The sequence below is a fragment of the Pyxicephalus adspersus genome, chromosome 8 (assembly GCF_032062135.1).
Source record: "Pyxicephalus adspersus chromosome 8, UCB_Pads_2.0, whole genome shotgun sequence".
Lineage (NCBI taxonomy): Eukaryota > Metazoa > Chordata > Amphibia > Anura > Pyxicephalidae > Pyxicephalus > Pyxicephalus adspersus.
This window is the reverse complement of record NC_092865.1, coordinates 70,269,614-70,294,602: the sequence shown is the minus strand read 5'-3', so window position 1 is coordinate 70,294,602 and position 24,989 is coordinate 70,269,614. Positions and strand designations below refer to the sequence as shown.

The 24,989-nt window shown below is 40.2% G+C and overlaps 1 protein-coding gene across 1 annotated transcript in view; it reads left to right on the top strand.

The window, feature by feature from the left end:
• The first annotated feature begins 23,278 nt into the window (after positions 1–23,278).
• Positions 23,279–24,989, top strand: part of LOC140337360 (6-phosphofructo-2-kinase/fructose-2,6-bisphosphatase 4-like) — a 31,182-nt gene continuing 29,471 nt past the window's right edge. Inside the window, 1 exon segment of the mRNA XM_072421085.1 lies at positions 23,279–23,436. Coding sequence (XP_072277186.1) covers positions 23,337–23,436 — 100 coding nt within the window. The 5' untranslated portion in view covers positions 23,279–23,336.

Below are 24,989 nucleotides of genomic sequence, written 5' to 3'. Positions count from 1 at the left end.
TCGCTTTTCTATATAGTGTTTATACAGTCCACTATCATATTGATTTGTAACAGAAGCTTATTATTGTTTTTAAAATAATTGTTATTGTACTTAAAGAATAATAAAATAATACTATTTTATATAAAATTATTGTAAAACTATAGTGCCTTTGTAGAAGCCTATCTCCTCTGTTTTTTAGTACAATTTTGATACGGAAGGCTTTCGCACCCAAACCAATTTAATCGGGATACCTTACCTCAAATATGTGATTGATGTCCGGCTAGCTATAGATCTTTACTAGTCAAGCTGGGTGATCCCGTAAACCTGGAATGGATTTCCTAAAATGTTTTCAATCCTGGACCAAATCCATTCCAGGTTTGCTGGATCACCCAGCTTCACTGATAAGTGTATTCTCTCCAGCTTTGGAGAGCTTTATTAAATCAGGCCCATTGTAATAACATGTCTGAACACCCTCATGCGTGTGCACCCTAAAGATGGCCACGTGCTATCTGGTAACTCTTGTTAGGAATTCCCAAAAAAACAAAGTGCTCACCAATAAACAATCACATTTCTATCAATTCACTTACATATATAGGTGGTAAATCTAAAGGCAATTGTCAAATGTGTGGCCAGTTTAAAGCTGCATTTGAGATTGTAAGCTTTTTCCTCTCTTTTCGTGCGTCATTGTTGTATCTGTCTGCCATTCGCAACCCCTATTACAGCGCTGCGTAATATGTTGGCGCTTTATCATTTATTATTAATACAGATTTTGGAGTTCTGCAGCTGGAAATGATCTTTCTTTATTACTTTGAGCAACAGTAGAAAGAAGGAGCGTCCTCCCCACACTTCTATAAAGTGGAGGCGTTTTGAGCTGGAGGCACTCCGCAGTGGTCATCCCAGTTTGGTCATTTAGTGATTTAGAGGACTGCTAAACATGAAGGACGACTGTACACATGCAAGAATTTCGCAGGTGAGGATTATGATCATTCGTCTCTGATGACAGTTATCCAATGTGTACATAGCTGTGGAGGACTGGCCAAGTCTCGCTAAGAACCACTAATGATGAGACCTTATTCATTTTGTCCTTGAACCTAGGGCAGTGTATTATTATTATTATTATTATTAATATTATTAATAAACTGAATTTATATAGCGCCAACAAATTACTCATCACTGTACAATAAATGACAGACACAAACCGTGACACAGGAGGTGGAGAGGACCCTACCCCCAAGAGCTTACAATCTAGGAGGTACAACAGTATAAAGGAACACTTCCTTCTGCCTAGCTGCCCGGATATTTTTCCTTTTGCTTAGCTGCCCGGATATTTTTCCTTTTGCTTAGCTGCCCGGATATTTTTCCTTCTGCTTAGCTGCCCAGATCTTTTCCAACAATGTGGAAAATCTTCATGCACTAACAAGCACAGGCTACTATCAGAAAGCTTATTATCTAGGTAAGTCATACATGATCTAATTCTAGCTCAGGTAACACATTGGGTCACGGAATTCTTTTCAGGACGATGACCCTCCTTATTGGTCTAGTATCTTTATATAATATTCATTTATTACAAAAGTATATTGCTACAATAATCTACTAAATATAAACCTAATAGTGGCAGTTTTGTTGTTTCTGTACTTTGTTTAATATCTTTTCCAGCCACTCCCAGGTTGTTCAATAATTGCATAGGGGTGGTTAGAAGAAAGCCTTTAGTCAGTACAGTAGAAGTCTGGGAATTCTGCCACATTAAGTGTTTACACAAAATACTGTGAATGTTTTTGTTTGTTACCCGCTGATTCACATGAAAGTGACAGGGCAGTGCTTTGTATTTACATAGGATTTACCAGTATATGACAAATCCGAGGGTTTTATTGTGTAAATAACTTTATCTTATGACATAACATTTTTTTCAACTTGCTACTCATATAACCTCAAAGTGTTGGCAACCTACTGTTTACTGTTGGTTGCCCTTGGGCCTGTGCCTACCCTTATCACTACTTGGTCCTCCTTTGCCATACATAAGTGGTATGTTGCATTTCTACTTATTATTATCATTATTATTATTATTAACAGGATTTATAAAGCTCCAACATATGCAGCACTGTAGGGGTTGCAAATGACAGACAGTGACACAGGAGGAGGGGAGGACCCTGCCCCCAGGAGCTTACAATCTAAGGCTACGTACACACGTGCAGTGGTTCTCATCTGATAATTGCCTCAGGGCCAATATCGAACGTGAATCTGGCATGTGTATAATGCTTGTCGTCCATCGTCCGGTTAACCGTCCTGGCGGATCCACGAATGATAGACAGCATACAATTGTAATGGAAGTGAAGAGGAGAGCACAGCGGGGTGCCACTCCGTCGTTCTCCCCTCTCCATAGAGCAGAACATTACTGTGTGTACAGCGCTCGTTCATCCATCGTTCAGTCTTTTGCATGTGTATACTTAGCCTCAGATATTACAGCTTTTGAAGACAAAGCTGCCAAACCCAATCCCATTGTGGTTGTCTGCAGTACCTTTAGTTGAATGGGCAGCCTAACCCCACATTACGAAGTAAAGTAGTGTGCACTTTGGAAAATGTAGTTGACGTAACACATGGATGTGTATTTGAGATGCCATTAGGAATGAATGACAACCCAACGCACCGTAACATTTCACTCGATTCGAAGATATTTTTCCTTCTGCTTAGCTGCCCAGATCTTTTCCAACAATGTGGAAAATCTTCATGCACTAACAAGCACAGGCTACTATCAGAAAGCTTATTATCTAGGTAAGTCATACATGATCTAATTCTAGCTCAGGTAACACATTGGGTCACGGAATTCTTTTCGGGACGATGACCCTCCTTATTGGTCTAGTATCTTTATATAATATTCATTTATTACAAAAGTATATTGCTACAATAATCTACTAAATATAAACCTAATAGTGGCAGTTTTGTTGTTTCTGTACTTTGTTTAATATCTTTTCCAGCCACTCCCAGGTTGTTCAATAATTGCATAGGGGTGGTTAGAAGAAAGCCTTTAGTCAGTACAGTAGAAGTCTGGGAATTCTGCCACATTAAGTGTTTACACAAAATACTGTGAATGTTTTTGTTTGTTACCCGCTGATTCACATGAAAGTGACAGGGCAGTGCTTTGTATTTACATAGGATTTACCAGTATATGACAAATCCGAGGGTTTTATTGTGTAAATAACTTTATCTTATGACATAACATTTTTTTCAACTTGCTACTCATATAACCTCAAAGTGTTGGCAACCTACTGTTTACTGTTGGTTGCCCTTGGGCCTGTGCCTACCCTTATCACTACTTGGTCCTCCTTTGCCATACATAAGTGGTATGTTGCATTTCTACTTATTATTATCATTATTATTATTATTAACAGGATTTATAAAGCTCCAACATATGCAGCACTGTAGGGGTTGCAAATGACAGACAGTGACACAGGAGGAGGGGAGGACCCTGCCCCCAGGAGCTTACAATCTAAGGCTACGTACACACGTGCAGTGGTTCTCATCTGATAATTGCCTCAGGGCCAATATCGAACGTGAATCTGGCATGTGTATAATGCTTGTCGTCCATCGTCCGGTTAACCGTCCTGGCGGATCCACGAATGATAGACAGCATACAATTGTAATGGAAGTGAAGAGGAGAGCACAGCGGGGTGCCACTCCGTCGTTCTCCCCTCTCCATAGAGCAGAACATTACTGTGTTTACAGCGCTCGTTCATCCATCGTTCAGTCTTTTGCATGTGTATACTTAGCCTCAGATATTACAGCTTTTGAAGACAAAGCTGCCAAACCCAATCCCATTGTGGTTGTCTGCAGTACCTTTAGTTGAATGGGCAGCCTAACCCCACATTACGAAGTAAAGTAGTGTGCACTTTGGAAAATGTAGTTGACGTAACACATGGATGTGTATTTGAGATGCCATTAGGAATGAATGACAACCCAACGCACCGTAACATTTCACTCGATTCGAAAGTTAAGTATATGCACCAGGAAGTGCTGAGGACTGGATGGAAGTTTTCATCATTTTACAAGCTTGCTTTAAAGTTTATCTTAACCCAAAAAAAAATAATCTGTTGCAGGGTATATGTCCTTCGATTTAAATGCTTTATTAGGTTTCCTGTCTTCAGGCTTTTTATCACTTGATTGTATGAATAAAATTCTTCCATGCGTGACAACGCTCACACGTTATTATTATTAAACAGGATTTATATAGCGCCAACATATTACGCAGCGCTGTACATTAAACACGTTCAGTGTATATATGTAGGAAGCTATCATTGTCACTCAGCCAGTGTTACAAACATAACTTTCTCTCTTCAACTTCATAGCATGGTGGGGAGGAGAAGTTATATCATTGATTATGGATCCACACTGTACACAAACTATAGATTTCTGGCAACATAATCAGGTAATTGTTGAAAATGTTCTTGGAAGCCACCATGTCTTAAGACGGGTAAACTGCAATATATTAATATTTTACACTTGGGTTTAGATATGAGTAGCTTTTATCCTAGTCTGTGTGTGCTTCATATACATAGTAGGGTCTTGTATGATGTAATTCCTAACTATTGTGTTGCTTGTCCTGTTCATTTGATAGCAGGAAAAGTGGAAAAAGTTTACATAGTGGGAATCTCTATGGTTTAGGTAGTGTTTAAATACTTATGGACACTCTTTGATTTCTCTGTTATCTTTACTTTAAATCCTTAATCCAGTTATATTCTGTGCTTCTAGAGCCCTTTGTTTAGTTCTTTATCAGGCTAATTTCACCCCCAGTAATCTCTTTAATGCAACATGTGGGATGACTATAAATAGTAAGTGGCCTGTCCTAGAGCAATACAGTGAAGGATTCTCTGTGTGTAACAAATCCCGATTAGGATGTGGTATGAATGTTATGAAAGCTCCAAAATGAAAACCGTTCTATACAAATTTGCCAGAAACCTAAAACCTTGGCTATCCCAACATATTGCATGCAAAGTAGAAAAGGTAATACTACAGATTCCCCCACAAAACTGTTTCAATGATATATTCCATGCTAACCCCAAAACAGGTATATAAAGAAAAGATGGACAAAGGGGGGATTTTTTGGCACACAGTAGTAAGATTTAGGCTATGATGATACAATGATACGAGCTGTCTGGCTTATCTGAGAATCTGACGTATGCAGAGGCTTTTAATGGATCCGTCCTGGCAGATCCAATAATGACCAAGGATGAACACCAGCGGTGCAGGGTGCCGCTCGTCCCCATAGAACAGAACGGTGCTCGTTTATTCCTTTTTCAGACGTTCGTCTTTGGAAACCATCATGAAAGATAATGAAGCATTTGTACATAGCCTACGTACACACGTCAGATGATTCTCCTCCGATAATCGCCTCAGGCCTGATATTGAACGAGAATCTGGTGTGTGTACAGCGCTCGTCGTTCATGGAACCATCCTGGTGGATCCACGAACCATCGTAATGGAAGTGAAGGGGAGAGAGCACAGCTGAGTGCCCCTCAGTTGTTCCCCTAACCTATCTATGTAAGAATTGGTTTTCCATAGACCATTTGCAATGGGAGCTTTATGGGTAAGTCAGAGTGTCCATAAACCTTTTAACACTACCTAAACCATAGAGATTCCCACTATGTAAACTTTTTCCAGTTTGTTCCCCTCTCCATAGAGCAGAACAGCGCTGTATGTACAACACTCCTTCAGTCTTTTTTATCGTTGTCTTTTCCATCCACAATTAATGAACATTGTACGCAGCCTTACTTAAAGGTAATAGGAGAACAATTAGTTCATCACTGACCTTCAGATCATTACCTTGACTAATTGTTCCCCTATTCCCTTTAAGTAAATCTTACTATTGTGTGCCAAAAAAGCCCCCTTTGTCTATCCTTTCTTTATATCTTGCATGTAAACATTGACTTCGGATTCGAACTGCTATTGGCATAAAAATCATTAAATTTTAAAAAAACTTTCCACTTTCCCACCAGGTAATGTTTACAGGAATGTCAGAATCCCTGGTTTGTAAATAGAGCCCATTTTCGTTTACTTGGTTATTTAAAAGTGTAGGTAGATTTACTTTTGTAGGAAACACATCCTAAAACAGAACTGATGAAGCAACTCTTGTGCTGTGTATCACGGTACTAGTAAATAAACATTGCAGCAAGATTCTTATAAACCTTTCACAAGCTGTTTTTAATATGCACCTTAAAATATGACTTTATAAGCACCAGTAGATAAATTGCCTTATTAATAGCTAATCACTTGACTGTTAACAAAGCACTTTATACAAACTATTCTAACTAACCATAACTGATCAGGTATTTAAAGCTGTGAGCAGAAATCTGCAGAAAATGACCAAAGTGTAAATATATTTTCGGTAGGACCATTATACCTTGCTATTCCAACAAAATAGTATTCCAGTGACACACACATCATCCAGACCCTAAGTGCCTAAAAATAGTTCATGACTTAAAACCGTTTGTTGCCAAGTGTTATGTGAACCTTTTTACAACAGGAAACTTTGCACTGTCTACAGTAACTTTGCATATATCATTGTGAATGTTTAATACCAAGGCTGGAGAGGATACACTTCCATCAGTGAATCTGGGTGCTCCAACAAACCTGGAATCGATTTCTTCAAAGTAATTTGCTAGAAAATGTATTGAATCCTGGACCAAGTCTATTCCAAGTTTGCTGGATCACCCAGCTTCACTGATGATAATGTTTCCTCTCCAGCCTTGGAGTTTTTTATTTAATCAGGACCAATGTTTGTGTAAGGCATAGGTAGGCAAACTCCGGCCTAGCCAGTATTCCAGTCCGGCCCAACGCCCCCCCCTTGTTATTTATTGTTGGATCTGGCCTAATTGAATTGTCGGGTTATGGCGAGTTCCCGCACAGTAACCCCAACTACTATGCCTAAAGAGCAGAAGCAACTCGCAGCTACCAGTCTCCAGAAGGTTGACCTCGAACGTTGTGTCTTCAACCCTGAATGGACTAACAAATTTTTGTTCGTCCAACGTGGCAACAAAGCGCTGTGTTTAGTGTGCAACGACACCAACAGCACTTTCAAGCGGTTGAATCTCAAGGGCCATTTCAATGCCAAGCACGCACACACGTACAGGGACTACACCATGGGTGAGCGGAAGACTGAGGCTGCTCGCTTGCAGTCACGGGTGGACAAAACCTTTCCTTGGACACCTTGTTTCTTCTGGCCTATTGTGCCTTCCTGACCTCCTGAAATGGCCTAGTAGTCCAAAAAGTTTGCCGACCCCTGGTGTAAGGGATCCTGTGATTCAGGGGGGACGGGACTGGTTAGGCTCCAGTATAAAAGATATAGATTGTAAGCTCTTCGGGACAGGGTCCTCTCCTCCTGTATCACTGTCTGTATCTGTCTGTCATTTGCAACCCCTATTTAATGTACAGCCCTGCTTAATATGTTGGTGCTATATAAATCCTATTTAATAAAAATAATGATTTGCAATACATTTGCCTACCTAAATTTTGATTAAGTGATAGAACAAAGAGAGCATGCAACACAATATAACATTGACAATCACATGTGTGAGCAAATACTAGGCAGGTTAGGACTGTAATAATATATGGGCTTGTATAACTGATACTTTGTATCTCCATGTGTGTGTCGGGTAAATATTTACACTTTGTCCTTATTTTTCTGGTAATTTGTAGGGTCTATAAATCTTTGTAACCTTGTAGTAAGGTAATGGTGATGTTGTTTTCCTTTGTTTACATCCTCGGCCCTGTGCAGGGAGTAATGTCATATTCTCTGTGACGTTTCCTTGTATTGCTGCACAGTTAAGCAATGACAGAAGCAGAAGGGCGGAGAAGGAAGAGAAATATGTGCTGGGGAGAAAATGAAGCCTACAGATTTAGGGATGAGTCATGTTCAGTACAAAATGAGTTTTTACTTGACCTACGTGCAGTCTCTATGACAACTAAATTGGGAACCTAGCATCACTTTAAGACCTTAAAACCGAAGAAACATGCCTTGCCTCCTCTTTTGTTTTGCTTTCCTAAACCTTCTTATACACAAACCACATTTAAAGACATACTTGTCATAGCGACTGTTATGATTTTTCAGCAAGGCATAAAATATCAGACCCTGTGTGCCGGCCATATATGAGAATTCTGTATACTATACAAGCGGACCTGAACTCAAATTTTTACTTTACATAGAAGGGTAGGCAGTCCTTCTAAATAAATTAAAAAAAAAAAAAATGTGCAGCGCTGTGTAATATGTTGGCGCTATATAAATCCTGTTTAATAATATTAAATGTTTTTTAAGTGCAACATCTGCGGCGATCAAGGCTTGATGGTAGCGCAGAGCCTTCCGGGATACCTAGGTCATGCATTCCGGGAGGCTCTGGCTGCTCCTCCTGCGCATGCCCGAGATCAGGGGAAGAGATTTCACGATTTGATTACCTGCGTAGCATGCGATCGTGTGATGGAGCACGAAGACCGGAAGAAAGGCAGAAGATGGCGGCACCTGGCACTTGGACAATGCGGAACCGGATCGTAAGACGGACCAGCACCATTAGGGATCTGTGGGATTAAAGGTAAGTGTCACTTTTTTGTTTTTAGTTTACTTCCGCTTTAAACTAAAAATTTTATTTATTTATTTATTTTTTTTAAATGGGAGCACAGAGTCTCCTGGGGATACCTATGTCACAAATCCTTGGAGGCTCTTGGCTGCTCCTTGTGTGGATGCCCTGATCTCGGGAATGCACAGAAGGAATTCTTTCTTTAATGGAAAAACACAGTTGCGGATCTCACACATCAGTAATCTTTTTTTTCCCAATCTACGTCACCGGATCTCGCACCTTCGCAGTGCAGGATCGGGTAACATAGAAAGAAGAACCCAGAAGAGAGAAGATGTCAGTGCCCGGCGCTTCCACTGGGCCAAACACGGATACCAGGACGATGCGGGACCCAAAGGAAGAAACCTCTTAATGGATAGACAGATCTGTGCGATTAATAGCAAGTGTTTTTTATTTTAGGTTTAGTTCTGCTTTAAGGTCTTATTCGTACTGGCAGTAAGGTTGCAGTGCGTTTACTGCTTCCTCACTCCAGGAAATACTTCTGCTTGGAAAATGTAGAGTCTCCCTGCGGCAGCCCTCATAGTAAATGAATAGGGGCTCCTGTGAGCGGTACTAGTGCCACTCACTGCTGCCAGCTGTCACATGTGCATATTCTGCTTCTCTTTAAACCAGCGCTGCCAGGCAAGTGCTCCAGCAACTGTCAAGTTGCCAACCCTGGGGAGCTGTGCAAAATTGAACTTTGAAGAGGCAGGCGAGAACCTCGGGGATTTGTGATTGTAACATCCAGCCAACAAAAGGTAAATGCTCCTAACACATAAGGTTAGAGTACAAAGATCAGCACAATTCTAGAATTGAGAATGAACAGTTGGCAGCTGAAGCAGCTGTTCATACACTGGTATTTTAAGGTGTTTCTTTTTTCTAAAAATTAACCTGCGTGTACCAAGAAAAGATCAATGGCATGGCTTGGAGAGGGGGTTAGAAGGAGATGGTTGCACTATACATTATATTTTCCCATCCATTACTTCAAAGTCTTTATCTAGAGCAGGGGTGTCCAAATTTTTTGCAAAGAGGGCCAGATTTGGTGAGGTGAAAATGTGTTGGGGCCGACCATTCAGCACATACTCGGGGTAAATGTGGGTGTGGTGTGCGCAGGTCTGGCACAGCACACGTCCACCAGGGTGACGTGAGGGACAGAGTCCGGTGTCAGTGCGGGCTCCATGCAGAGCACGTTCTTGGAATCAGAGTCCTGCACACGCCTACTATAATGATGTAGGGGATTCCCTGTGCACACATGGGACTCCCGTCCTGCCCATTATGCCCGCTGAGTAGCGGGCCGATAATTGCAAGGCGGTTGATCAACTCTAATGAAAAATAAAAAAACTTTTTTGTATGCGTGTTTTTTATACTGTGGTCAACAGTGCTGGCGGGCTGCAAATTATTAATTTTATGACAGAGGCTGCTGGCCAGTGTAAATCTTAACACGGGCCACAATTGGTTCTGGGGCCGGACTTTGGACATGATCTAGAAGATAGCTTCCAAGTATATTTTATTTCTATTTATTTATTTTGCTTATTGACAACCCTTTAGTAATCCATAGGGGCATCTCCCGCATCCTAGGTGAACAAGATGTGAATTCCTTTAGGGTAAATATAATGTAAAAAAATATAATAAATCTGAATTCACTTATTTGTCCTAGTGGTTACTGTGCCATTTTAGTGTGCATAACTGAAATTACTGACAAGTTTATAAACTATTATATATTTAAGAAATGTAAGCTTTAAAATTGCCCTTACTCTGCAAATATAAAGAGCATCTGCAAGATCTATTACACAAAACTGCAGTTGACAATAATACATGATGGGTATGATCTACCCCAATGTACACTATGATTACACAGTATTTATATAGCACCATCATATTACGCAGCACTGTACAAAGTCCATAGTCGTGTCACTAACTGTCCCTCAAAGGAGCTTACAATCTTATGTCCCTACTATAGTCATATGTCATTATTGTAGTCTAAGGTCAATTTTAGTGGAAGCCAATTAACCTAACTGCATGTTTTTTGGGGATGTGGGAGGAAACCCACGCAGGCAAAAGGAGAACGTGCAAACTCCATGCAGATAATGTCCTAGCTGGGATTCGAACCGAGGACCTAGTGCTGCAAAGACCGGAGTCCTAACCACTGAGCCACCCTGCTGCCCACACATTAAATTTGCACAAGTGAATTCATGTAAATCATTGTGAACAGAATGGGCCAGACTAGTGAACTGTTTTCCCTTTATAGAGGGGTTCCTGATCTTGTCAGTGGATAATTGATGCATTTCTGAAGTAATGGATTGATTCTAGTTGTGATTTATTTCAGGCTGTAATATTTACTGGGATTAATGATCTATTGCTGTAAGAGGCAGGACAGAGCTTTGTATGTGACCACACTTCCTAGGTAAACGCAATGCAAAAGCTTTGCTTCACACCCATTCAGCTCCTAAGCAAAGTGTCACAGACAGCCATAAGCTCCAATGCTAGAGCTCCATGAAACCATTGCTGTGCAGTTGCTATTCTGCAGAGGATATATTTTTATAGCATTTAAATGATCTGTTGTGACTATTTTTGTTGTTGGTCTTGGTTCACAGCCCAAGAAAGCATATACCATTCATTCTGATTTCGGGACAGGTGACTTCAAATAATGGTTTCTTAGCTAAGACAATTATATGAACGTTCCCCACTGTATTATTATTGTTACTCAGTATTTATATAGCGCCAGCATATTACAAAGTGCTGTACAAAGTCCATAGTCATGTCACTAGATTGTGAGATCCTTTGAGGAACAGCTAATGTCCCTACCATAGTCATAGATGATTATTACAGTCTAAGGTTAATTTTGGGGGAAGCCAAATAACCTGACTGCATGTTTTTGGAATGTGGGAGGAAACCCGCACAAACACGGAACCTGCAGACTTCATGCAGAGATTTAAACCTGGAACCTGCTGTGGCAAAGGCCGGAGTGCTAACCACTGAGCCACCGTGCTGCCTGTATGAAGTAATTTAGAAAAGGAATGATGTGATTAAATATACATAGAATTCTAGAGCGGGGAGTGTAAGTATAGTCTAATCTGGGTTTCAGCCAGGAATAATCTTTGTGACCTTTCCTCTAATTCCATGTAATAATAGTTCTGGAAAGATGACAACATCTTTGGCTGGTAGCTTCCAGCACTTGTGAATGAGACAGCTAGTACATTACAATCACATAGCAAGTCCTATTGACCTTCAAGTCACCGTTTGTGGTGTATTTTACAGCCTACTGTAAATTTTATAAATTATTACCTTTTAATTTATAAAACCTTTTTTAATGTAAAAGTACATTTTTGACATATAGGAACATGTCTCTATTCTTTCATGATTCCACCTTGTTCCTTTTTGGAGAGACTCTGTCTTTTTGGTATCACATGCATTACCCCTTTTATCTACAAGTAAACCTGTTTTGTCTAGTAATATACAAGCCGAATACAGTATGTAAATTGTTGAATATATTTAAAGTATCTCTGTGATTTTTTTTTTTTTAGTTTGGGGAAGGGAGGGAATGGATTAACTCCTGCTATGTTAGTCTTCTGTCAGAAACTTCATGGGAAGTAAAGGCAACTGTAACAGCAACACAAAAATGCTCTTCTTAAAGCGGAACTAAACTAAAAAGTAAAAAAAAATGACCCCTTTTTTTTCCCTCAGATCCCTAAATAGCATTGGTCCTTCCCACGATCCGGTCCTCCATCGTCCTGGAATTCCTCTTCATCCTGGTGTGGAGGAAGCGCAGGGCGCCGCCATCTTCTGTCTTCTCTTCTGGTCTTCCTCTTGTCCTGGAACATCACCCGAATTCACTCTGTGCAGGTGTGAGATCGGGTGACGTAGCCGCTGTGAAGAGCCGATCTCGCGTCGTATTCATGGTATTGGCATCTCTTTCCCCTTGGTGGAAAAAAACCTGCTCTGCGTGTGCCCGAGATCAACATTTTTACTTGGCATCTGTATCAAAAAAATATTCTTTATTTGTATTTTTGTTAAAGCGTACCTAAACTCAACATTTTTAATTTACATAAGGGTTGACAACCCTTCTAAATAAAGTAAAAATGCTGTTGTTTCTTGTGAAAGAAAAAAGTGCAGCACTGTCCCTTTAAGTCTTGATTGTTGCAGCGATCAAGACTTAAGGGGGTGCAAAGCCTCCTGGGATAGCTATGTCATGCATCACGGGAGGATCTGGCTGCTCCTTGTGCGCATGCCCGAGATCAGGGCCATTTTTCCTTCTAGGAGAAAGAGATGCCGATTTCACACATGGGCAGTGAGTTTGGCTCTTTTTTTTTTCTTCAACCTTTACAACGGCTACGTCACCTGATCTTGCACCTGCACAGTGCGAGATAGGGTGACTGAGAAAGAAGACTTAAGAAGAGAAGCCTGAAGATGGCAGCACCCGGCGCTTCCCGTGCACCAGGATGAAGAGGAATTCCAGGATGATGCAGGACCGGATCGTCAGAAGGACCAGCACCGTCGAGGGATCTGTGGGATTAAAGGTGTCATTGTTTTTATTTTTAGTTTAGTTCTGCTTTAAGTAGGGTTGTACTGTTTGTGGTAAATTCCCCCCCTCCGTTTCTTCCTACATCTTGAAAAGAAAAGCTGTTCATGTGAACATTTCATTCAATATTTAATAATATAGCTACCAAGTGCATGTGTTGGGATACTGCTCACTGACACGTCTTCACCAAAGCTTCAGCAAGGGGTTATGGGTAAAAAACTTACATGTCTGTAATATACCCCTGAGGAAGCCCTTTGGGCGAAACGTGTCGGTTAACAAGACATTTTATTAGCTAGTCCTTGACATATGATAAATAAGCATACCTAGTACAGGTTATTCATGTTTAGTTCAGCAGTCTCCACCCCATGACTACACAATGGGAAATTGATATAGAAAAAATGTCACTGTATACTAATACCTCTATCAAACCATTTTTGTTAAATATATTATCTGAAAAGTAGCCTTGAAGCCCCCTTTCTCTTACCTCTCCAACATTTCTACATTTGAACAGTCAATTTTCCCCCCATTTTTAACAAGCAGTTTAAGCTTAATTTTAGTCCGTCCCCTAATGGAGGAACTGTACTCAAAACTCAAAAAAACAAAAATACACTTACCTTCAATCCCGCAGGGCAGTCCAATCTATCCGGGGTTGTCCGGCATTGGGTCCCACATTCTCTCAGCATCCGGAGCCGGGGCCATCTTCGTCTTCTCTTCCGGGTTCTTCATCCTACGTCACCCGACCCCAGGAGCAAAACCGGGTGACGTAGGATGAAAAAAAAAAATTGCCGATCTCAATGCGTGAGATCGGCAAATTTTTCTCTTTGAACAAAAGGGCTCCTTCTATGCATGCCCAAAATGCTCGGGCATGCGCAGAAGGAGCCTCCCGAGATACCTATGTCAGGCTTTGCGCTCCCATTCATTCGAGAATTGGAGGGCGGTGTTGCACCTACTGCACACTGCAGGAATGATAAACATTATACAGAGTGCAGGGAACCCTTTATCTATCTCCTAAAATTACAACAATCCCCTGCCAGATCAACTGCCCTATTTTTTTCAGCTCCCCAAGTTGGTGTGAAGAGAGCTGACCTTTAAATATGGTGTTGTAGAAAGCATGTGGTGTATAGTGATTAACTGGACTGGTCTGTAGCTTTCTTTGTAGCTTTCGGTTTCAAATTTCTGTACAGAATCAGGAAGCAATTTTTTTCCCCTGTTGAACCAAATTGTACCAGGGTTTTTTTTGCCTTCCTCTGGACCTACTATGTCTTATAGGGTTTTATATCTGGGATATGTTTATTTCCCTAGTGGTTGTACTTGATGGACTTATGTCTTTTTTCAACTTAACCTACTATGTAACCATATTATTGCTGGAATTATAGCAATGTGCATTGCAGATTTATCCATTGGACGCTACGCATACATTGCACAACAAACTACCATGCGCTGTGCTTCGTTTCTTTTGTATGCATACATATAGACTGTCTTAATATGACACAAAACATGATGCATATTTTATATATCACTCACTAGTTTCTGCTCATCTTGAGTAAGGATGTTTTATTTTCAACTGTAACTTTTTGTAGTAATGATATACCTCCAGGGTCCTCAGCTGTCTTTACTCTTCCAGAGAAATGTTTATGAAATGAAAGGCTGTCTCTACATCACAGGGGTTAAACACAAGGGCCGCGGTCCAAATCTTTTTGCAAAGTTTTATGTGGCCACGGACTGAGCCGAATCAGAGGCAAGAGGACCCAGTCATGTGATCTGGAAAGATCTATACTCCTACAAACACTCTGGGCCTGATCTATTAAAGCTCTCCCAAGGCTGGAGAGAATACACTTTCTTCAGTGAAGCTGGGTGATCCAGCAAACCTGGAATGGATTTCTTCAAAAATCATTTGCTATTTTCTAGCAAATGTTTAGAATCCTGGACCAGATCCATTCCAGGTTTGCTGGATCACCCAGCTTCACTGATGAAAGTGTATTCTCTCCAGCCTTGTAGAGCTTTAATAAATCAGGCCCTCTGTATCTTAATAAAAAGTCCTCCTGCTGCTTAGCCTGTGTTTTAGATTTCGGACCCTCGTGTGATTTGAGTTTAACACCCCTGACCTACATAATAAAGTTTGAAGGCAAAAGACCTTGTACTTTGGAGTGAATGAAACACTTCATCATTGTCTGTATTTTCACTGAGAGTTAAGGCACTAAGGACTGGACATTGTGCATCAATTTTAGGAAAGAAAATCTTATTTGGTCTTATTTTGGAGAGATATTGACAAGGCTAAACTCCAGTCACACCTTTGGTAGGTTTGTCTTGCAGAAGGGAAATGCAGTGTCTGCAATAGGACAAATTTATCAACTTGTTTGCAATATTCTGTATAATGTACACTTATCCTCATCAAGTATTCCCATTTATCTCAGATAATAATCATCTGACGTATGTACGAAGCTCAAGATATTTTTCTAAATTGCGGAAAATCTTTAGCTACAGGCAGACCGGGGAGAGAGGATGAGTAATGAGTGACATACAGTGCCATTGGATTTTATTTTTCATATGATCATCATTATGATCAATTTTAAACTGTTCCTTGCAATCAACATTGAATTAATTTTATGATAGCTAATCAAATCATTAATCATAACATTAGTTAATCAAAAATTAGTTTTTGTTCCTCGGTGTATATATGCCTGACTGCCGATGACTGACTGTCTATACTTTTTTTTTTTTTTTTTTTTTAACAGGAATATTACCAAAAATACTGTACATTCCCCTTAAATCACCCATTTCTTTTTAATGACATATTATAAAACTGATGCAGTGACTGAAGCTTTGTACATAAGTGATTCATTTACATTGCATTTGTTTGCCTGTAGCCTGGTTACATTCCATTCTGATGAAGTGGTTAAAGGTTATATATAGTGTTGTTTTTAATGTTCTTAGGTACGAATGTACAAGTGATCAGCTTGATGTAAATAATGTTATCAATGGGTATTGATAGTTTTTTTTTTCTAATTCCATATGTTCATGGGGGTAGCCATATCTGATCATTACTTACAGTCTTTATTTCTTTTTACCTGTGTAGAAATCCAATGGTTGTGTCTTATTGTCGGGGTCGCTGAAAGCCTTAACGCAGAACTAAACCTAAACATAGAATAATTGTGAGCAGTAAGTTTTTTTTCTAATTGCAGATGGGACAGGTTGGATTTCTTCTGCAATAAAACAATCTGCTTGTTTATTTAAAATTATCCCTCAATCCTCAATCTTTCGCTGGTGCCTACACCTTTACCTGGCCATCCTCCAAGCTCAGGATCTTTAATCATCTTAAAGCGGAGCTAAACTAAAAAAAACAAAACAAAAAAAAACAAAACACACCTTTAATCCCGCAGATCCCTCGATGGTGCAGGTCCTTCTTGCGATCCTGGGCCGCATTGTCCTGAAATTCCTCCTCATCCTGGTGCAGAGTAAGCGCCGGGCGTCATCTTCTGTCTTCTCTTCCATCTTCTTTCTACGCCTCCTGATCTTGCACTATGCAGGTACGAGATTGGGTGACATAGCCGCTGTGAAGGGGAAAAAAAAGAGAGCTGATCACTGCGCATGTGTGAGATCGGCATCTGTTTTCCCCCTCTGCACATGCCTGAGACCGGGGCATGCACGGAAGAAGCAGCCAGAGTCTCCTGGGATGCGTGATGTAGGTATTCCAGAAGGCTCTGCGCTCCCATTAAGTCTAGATTGACGCACTTTTTTGTTTTTTTTGTTGCAAAAAAACATTTTTACTTTATTTAGAAGACGTATGTACCGTCCTGTGTAAAGTAAAAATGTTGAGTTTAGTTCCACTTTAATTGGCCCCAGGCCAAAAACTCTTGCACATGGAAAGTGTGAATCTGGGGAAGTTCATTCATTCTGACATATCGGCGTCTGTTACTAAAGAAAAGAAGATTCTCCATGGTCACATTCACTGTTTCAGACATAGACCACTAATACAATCCCTAATAATATTTATTACATTGCCTTTTAAACCTCTACATCTAACTTTAAACTGAATTTTTTCTGTATTGAGTGTAAAGTAGCTATGCTGTTGGTGATGGGGAGATTTACACTCGTGTTTTGTGTCTTAATGCATGTGTGTTCATGTTTTGTTTCTAGCATTTATTACTGACGATAATGCTTACTCTGTATTTTGCTGAAATATATACACACCCAGGTCTTAAAGTATTTGTGTTGACAGTTGCAGAATGTCTTGAATTACAAGCAATCATAAATGTATGGGCAGGACACATCCTTGTTCCGCAGCATTGTGGCGGTAGAAGGGTTTATTTTGTTTCTGACTGTTAGTATAGTATATTTGTTTTCCTATTTATTGTAAGTAAATGCCAGTATACAATACATGGCAGTATACAATACATGGCAGCAAAATCAGAATGGACTTGGGGAGTTTGGAGAAAATTCTGATAGGATTATCAGGGGACTATTGAATACAACGAGGCCCATCCGCACCTGTCCTCATGTAGTTAGCTAATGCATCCTAATAAACCATGCATACCACAATGGTCCAAAAATCAACGTTGCCTAATTTTTCCCAGTTCCTAGTGATACTTGGTCATAAAATGGTTTAGAATTCCTCTGGTAAATGCCAATATCAACTTTTCCCACTCTCTAAATATTTAATATGTTTCTAAACATACCACGACCATACAGTTTTAGTGTCCATGTATTACTGGACATCAGATTCTCCAACCTGCTAAATGCCAGCTGGCAGCAACATTTGCTTGAACTTTCTCAAAAGGTGAGGAGGGAGTAAAAGGGAGAGGAGGGAGTCTGTATGGGCACTTAGGGGGGACCCTATAGAAGTATGGAATGCACTAAATATGATCATGATTCATTTATCTCATTTTTATATTTGTGCCAATATAGGAAAAACATGCATAAAAAGTAATCAAAGAGAGAATTCCTAAAGTTGGCTCAGACCGTAAACTATATTCAAGTGTGTTTGAATGTGTTAAAAAAAAAATACTTAAATATATTTAAAATAATGAAGCCCATACCCAGACCAGAACTAGTTTTAATGCTTGGAATTTAAAACCAGTTTTTCTTGTGCTCAATCAAGATGCATTCAGTTGCTGCTGCCTGAAATAACCACTAGGTGGTGCAATAGCAGCATAAAAGAAAGAAAACCCATTAATAATCTATCAGAGCTGCAGTAAAAGTTTTCTTCTTTAAACCAAACTTACTTAGCAGAAAAAAGAGCAAACAGTAACTGTGATATACAAGGGTAGTGTCCAATAGTAACAATCGCTGGGGTAAAGCATGCATTTAAAAATCCTCTTTATAAAAATTACCCCTACTCTGCTGTGCTAAACCTTAAGAGCACCCTTAAAGAAGCATTATACAATTAATTATAAGCACCAAAAAATATTAGCAGTTCTAAAACAAACACGAATGCTTGTTATAAATTACCAGGCCTATATAAAGTGCAACTGTTCACTCTGTGTAAAACAAAAACTACATTAAAGTCTCTTCTCAATGTTATTCACCGGTGTTCTCCATGTTTTACTCCTCTTTGTGTTCCCCCAGTACTTGTAGTCCCTCCACCTGCTACACCCCAAATCAGCTATAGTTCAATATCCCACTGTGTCTCTTGTTAGTCTTCCACACTTTGTGGGCCCTTTACCCTGATTACTTTTTAAAACATTTCATTAGGTTACACAATAATGTGATATTCCGTCAGCGATCATTGCAACACATTGATTTCACACTCACCTGGAATGTAGGGACCAATGACATGATGGGATGATTATTTCCTGATCCGGAATTGTTAAATCTTATGTGGTTTGTGGTTGTACATGCAATATTGGTGATAATGTTTTTTGGGCAGCTTTTATAATACAAAACAGAGGGATAAGTGTCCTGATTGTAGTCGGAAAGCAAGTCTGCTTCTAGTAGTCATATATGTTAAGGAGTACAATAATGGGGTTTAAATAGATTTTTTTTAAACCCTACATCGGTAGCCAGTGGAAAATTGCTCTCTTGTATTGTGGAGTATCAATGGCTCGAGCAGCATCTAGCATATTTAGGAGGAGCCCTGGCTGAGGAACTTTGCTGTGGTTAGCACGCTTGCCTTTGCAGTGCTAGGTCCCAGGTTCAAATATCAGCCAGGACACTATCTGCATGGAGTTTGCAGGTTCTCCCTGTGTTTGCGTGGGTTTCCTCCGGATTACCTTCCACATTCCAAAAACATGCAGTTAGGTTTTAATTGGCTTCCCCCAAAATTAGCTTTAGATTATAATAAAGACACATGACTATGGTAGGGAAATTCGATTGTGAGCTCCTTTGGAGTACAGTTAGTGACAGGACCATGGACTTTTTATATGTCAGTGCCATATAAATACTATGTAATAAATAATAATAGCCATAGTAAGGACACCTCATCTGAACTAGCTGACATTTATGTTTAAGTGAAACTAACTTGTATGTTCTCGCCTTTCATAACAAATGCATATCATATCAGTTTTGACATCTTCATTGGCATAGAATGGAATGTTGTTGTGTCCTCATTTCTTGGAACAGGAGAGACATGGCAAGTTATGAAACTTATAATGGACAGCAAAGGAGGCGCAATCTGAAATGTTTCTCAGCTAATTTGTACTCATTATGTTACAATCTAATGGTACAGATGTACATAACTCGTTACATGTCAATGATTTGAGAGGCTTCATAGTTTCAAGGACAAAGATAACACAAAAGGCAGAAGCAGCAAATTCAGAACAGTTACTTGTTATATGTGGAAAGATTGTGTTTTACAATTTTAGCAAAGAAGTTTTAATGGCAAGAAAAATAATAAATTAAACCTTGTACAGATATAGATATATATTTAAAGTACATTGCTGCGTAATATGTTGGCGCTATATAAATCTTGTTTATTATTATTATTATTATTATTATTATTATTAAGGGTTGACCAAACAAGATATTTGATTCATGAAAGTTTATAGAAGCAAAATATTTTTTTTCAATGGAGAAACCTAAAGTTGTGAAATCTTTGTTTTTTTTTTGTGCAAGATGAGAGGGGAAATCTTACATTTGGTACAAAAATTCTAGTGGCATTTGTCTAATAAGGGAATTGTCCTCAATCCATATAGATTTCCTCTTATTGGGCCTGATTTATTAAAGGTATAAAAGGTATTAAAGGCTGGAGGGCTGAAAAGTTGAAAAGTTGGGTCACAGTAAAGGGGCTGCCACCCGCCTACAGCTTATTCCCACCCAGCTTAAATTTCTGGGGAGAATACTGGAAAAGGTTTGGTTTAATATTCACTTTATGGCAGCAAAACTTTAAACCACTTGGGGTATATATCAAATATGGTTGGAATCAATTATTGGCATTGAAATATGTGTGACCTGGAATGTCCTGGAATGTTTAAGGCCAATGTCCGGTTATATATATATATATCTCCTATTGTGTAAATGAGTGTTTTTTTGTTTTTTTTTTGCATGGTAATCATTTTAGGGTATTTTAGGCTTTTTTTGTGGCAGGCCAAGTAGTTTAACATAACCTAGTGTAATGTCCAAAAGCTACCCCTGTAAAAATGACGCATACTGTATGGGCATAAATAGTTAGCTTTCACTAGGCAAATAGCAAAGTACAAAGAGCAATAGAAAAAAGTAACCCATCAGTAGTTGTCCTTGGTTCTCTAATTTCTATGTGGTTGCTTTGACTTGCTGCACTTTTAAATGTTACTATAGATTGGTAGCCCATGCTTCTAACCATCAAACAGTAAATTAATTTAAAATGAAACATGTTACGAATTACCTTGGGTGGCAATAAATGGCAGAAATTGTGCATACAAGCATAAGAAAAAGAAAGTACACCCTCTTTTAATTTAAAGGTTTTAAAGCAGGACATTAAAAAAAAACTCCTAAAATTAGGGAAATACAAGTTCAAATGAACAGCACATTGTGTTCTTATTTAACAAAAACAAAGTCAAATTGCAAAGCAGGGTCTAAAATGAAGTACACTCATACCACTTCCATACAATATAGTAGTGTAGGTAGCAGTCAGATGCTGCTCATCCAAAGCACAAAATATTATCTGCAGTTGTGGTCACCTCTATAAAAGCAGAAGTTTGTACATCTTGCTGGTTTACATCACTCAGGTTTGTGTGGTAACAAAACACTAATGAGGAAAGACCTCAGCAATGATCTTAACGATCTAAGGCTATGTGGTTCTCTGATAATCGGTTCAGGACTGATATCAGATGAAAATCTGTTGTGTGTATAGTTTGCTTCGTCTGGATCCAGGGACAACGAACAATCGAAGTAAAGGGCAGCGAGCACAGTGGGGTGCCGCTCTGTCATTCTCCCCCCACTCCCCTCTCCATAGAGCAGAATGGTGCTGTATGTACAGCGCTTGTTCATGCATTGTGCAGTTGTTTGTTATTGGAAAGGATCATGGAAGATTATTGCTCGTGTGTAGCCATTTCCATGTTCTCCGCTTTCCATTGACCAGTTTGTGCAGAAACATCCTGCATACAACACCACAGTGTTCATATATGCCAATCCAGGATTCTGTGCGATGGAAAGTTGAACAATACTGATAATGCACAGGTAGTTGGAGGGAGTCTTTACATCACCCTAACACATGACAGGTAGTTGGAGGCAGTCTTTACATCACCCTAACACAATACAGGTAGTTGGAGGGAGTCTTTTCATCACCCTAACACAATACAGGTAGTTGGAGGGAGTCTTTTCATCACCCTAACACAATACAGGTAGTTGGAGGGAGTCTTTACATCACCCTAACACAATACAGGTAGTTGGAGGACACGGGCTAAGTGTCGGGAACTACCGTATTTATTCAGATCCATAGTGTTAGTAGAAGTATAGATCCTTCCTCACCCTGAGAAATCCTATCACACACTATACTCGTGTATTAACCTGAAAATAGGAACACGCTTGTCTTCGTGAAGCATGAACATTCACTTTCCAATCTTTTATTAAATTGTCTCCCTTCTGCACTTTTCTCTTGTTGGACATTTTGGGAGTGATTGGTTTTTGTTGTTAGCAGTTTTTTCTGAGGTCGGTGTACCTGACCTATCCTGGTCTATGTGAGGGGAGCCGGTGACTGAGGTGGAGGCCGGAGTCTCTGGAGACATTGCTATCATCCCACTGAGATTCCATACCTGGAGCAGCATACTACTGGCAGCAGGATCGGGACTCTGGTACAGCCGTGCTTAGTGCTGGGTCTTTCTTGGATGGGGTCATCCTGCACATAGCAGTTTTAACCACTTTCATCCAACTTCAGAACATAAAGGCAATCTGATGCATTGAGGCAGCCAATTATCCTCGGGTTACAGCAGAGGTCCCCAACCTGTGGTGGTCCGTGGCTCTAGCTGGTGCATCCCCCAGCGGGGTCAGAAGAAAGACCCCACCGGCCAGAGCCGCAGACCATGTCCCCTGTGTGCCATGGGAAGTGGGCCGGTTCTGGCATAATGACCTCAGCCTGGGGGAAGTTTCTTCCCCTTTGAGTGACACCCGGCTCCCAATGCATGGTTGGTTTATTTATGGGTTTTTCCTGGTTTATAGAACTATGTTCTGGGATAGTAGTAAATTATGTCAGGTTTTACAACTGAATTCTGGTTTTGGCAATAGTTACCCTTTCCTTGCTCTATCCAAATCTTAAATTGGAACTAAACTAAAAACAAAAGTGTGAGATCAGGTGACATAGCGGCTGTGAAGGGGTAAAAGATCAGAGCATGAGCAGAGGGAGCACCCAGAGCCTCCCGAAATGCGCTCCCATTCAGTCTTGATCAAAAGGGGAGGTGCTATACCCTTTTTTTTTTACTTTATTTAGAAGGGTTGTCAATCCTTCTATGTAAATTCAAAATGTTGAGTTTCAATCTGCTTTAATGGGAAAAGTTTTGGAATACACATAGGCCATGCTGTTCTTGGCATTTTTCCATGTGAGACCCTCATGGCAGCCATTGTAAGTGACCACATTTCTTTTTGTATCTAATATTAATATTCTGGGTATCCTATACATGTGAGGATCCCTTACCAGAACACGTGTAATCCATGCACCTGTCTCATGGAATAACCTGCCTTGCTTCTAATCTGCATACAGTGCGCGTCTATTAGTGTGAATACGGCGGCAGCAGAGTGTGTGTGTATAGGCGTTATTGCGGTAAGTGTCCCCTCCTGTGGGCGGGGCTATGTAGCTCGGTGCACCGTACAGCCGGTATTGTAGTCGGGCGGCAGCGATGGCAGATTCCCCGCGGGAGCTGACACAGAATCCCCTGAAGAAGATCTGGGTCCCCTATAACAACGGACATCCTGTTCAGCACAGCGCCCAGAGGAGAGGTATGATCTGTCCACTGATTGGCTCACTGCCGGGATATTTCATTGATAAAAACCCGGATCCGGGGATATTCCTGCACATCCGCGCTGTCAGTGTGACCAGGAGTGCGGGAAGTGAGGACATTGCCGGGCTGTGCGGTACTATGGATGGGGACTGATACCATGTATACATATATAGAGAGAAATGCCATGTATATAGATGTGATTGGAGCATGTGTGACATGGACCCCCTATAATACACATGTGTGACCTGACCCCCCTATAATACACATGTGTGACATGACCCCCCTATAATACACATGTGTGACATGGGCCCCCTAAAATACACATGTGTGACATGACCCCCCTATAATACACATTACACATGTGTGTCACATGGGCCCCCTATAATACACAACTGAACAGGCCAAAGTCATTAGATTGTTATTAATATAGCGCCAACCTATAGCATTGTGATCCGCATGCTTTGCATATTGTTACAGTCCCATGAGGAATACTTTGTATGTCAGGGGCCCAATGACCACAAATAACCTGACAAACCCTGCATGGCATGCTATGGGCTCCATGACATGTAGATGGAAACCTCTTAATGCAAACATACAGATTACTTGTTCACATGGTATGAAAGCTTGTAACACAAGCACGTTATATGTCATTTTTTAGTGGTGGTCACAAAAAGTCCCCTGAGGAGGCCGATATGGCGAAACGCGTCAGTAAATAAGAGACAAAAGGACAATATTATTTTGTTTCCCAGAAATAGGAACATGTGTCTAGATTTGAAGAAATAAAGAGCGTCTCCTTGCTGCATGATTCTAATGCAGATAATAGAAAGGTTGAAGTTTTCTAGTGTATGACTGTAACATATCAAACTGTCACAGTGTGTTCTATCCTCCAATGCACATTGAATATATATATATATATATATACACACACACAGCCTAAATACCCTCTCTTGTATCCTTTATCCATGAAAATAAGTTGTTCACATATCCGTACTACACGGCAGCACAATGCTCTGTACACCATACAGCTCACCTACAGCACAACATTGATTTATGAAAGCTCCAAGGCTGGACACTTTCATCAGTGAACCTGTGTGATCCAGCAAACCTGAGATTGATTTCCTAAAAGTCATTCGTTACCAAAAGCTATTTGTTAACAAATGTTTTAAATCCTGGACCATATCCATTCCAGGTTTGCTGGGTCACCCAGGTTCACCGATGAAATTGTATCCTCTCCAGCCTTGGAGAGCTATAATAAATCAGGCTCACAATGTGAATACTTCATTATATATAAGTGTGGCTCAGAGATGCGTTATTGAAGGGCCAGTGTGTGCTTTGTATTTTTATACAGATTGTTTCATGATTTTCTGTAGACGTTTGTGGTGAGTTTACTTCAATATTAGGATCAGTATCTGAATTTTAGATTGAGCATTAGTGGTTTCAGGAAATTGAGTGGGGGTGTCCATGCCAGGGGGTGCCAACACTCTGAGCACATTGGATCCCAATTTCCTTTTGCTGCTAAGAAATTTGCTTCTTTTAAGACTCAATTCAGCC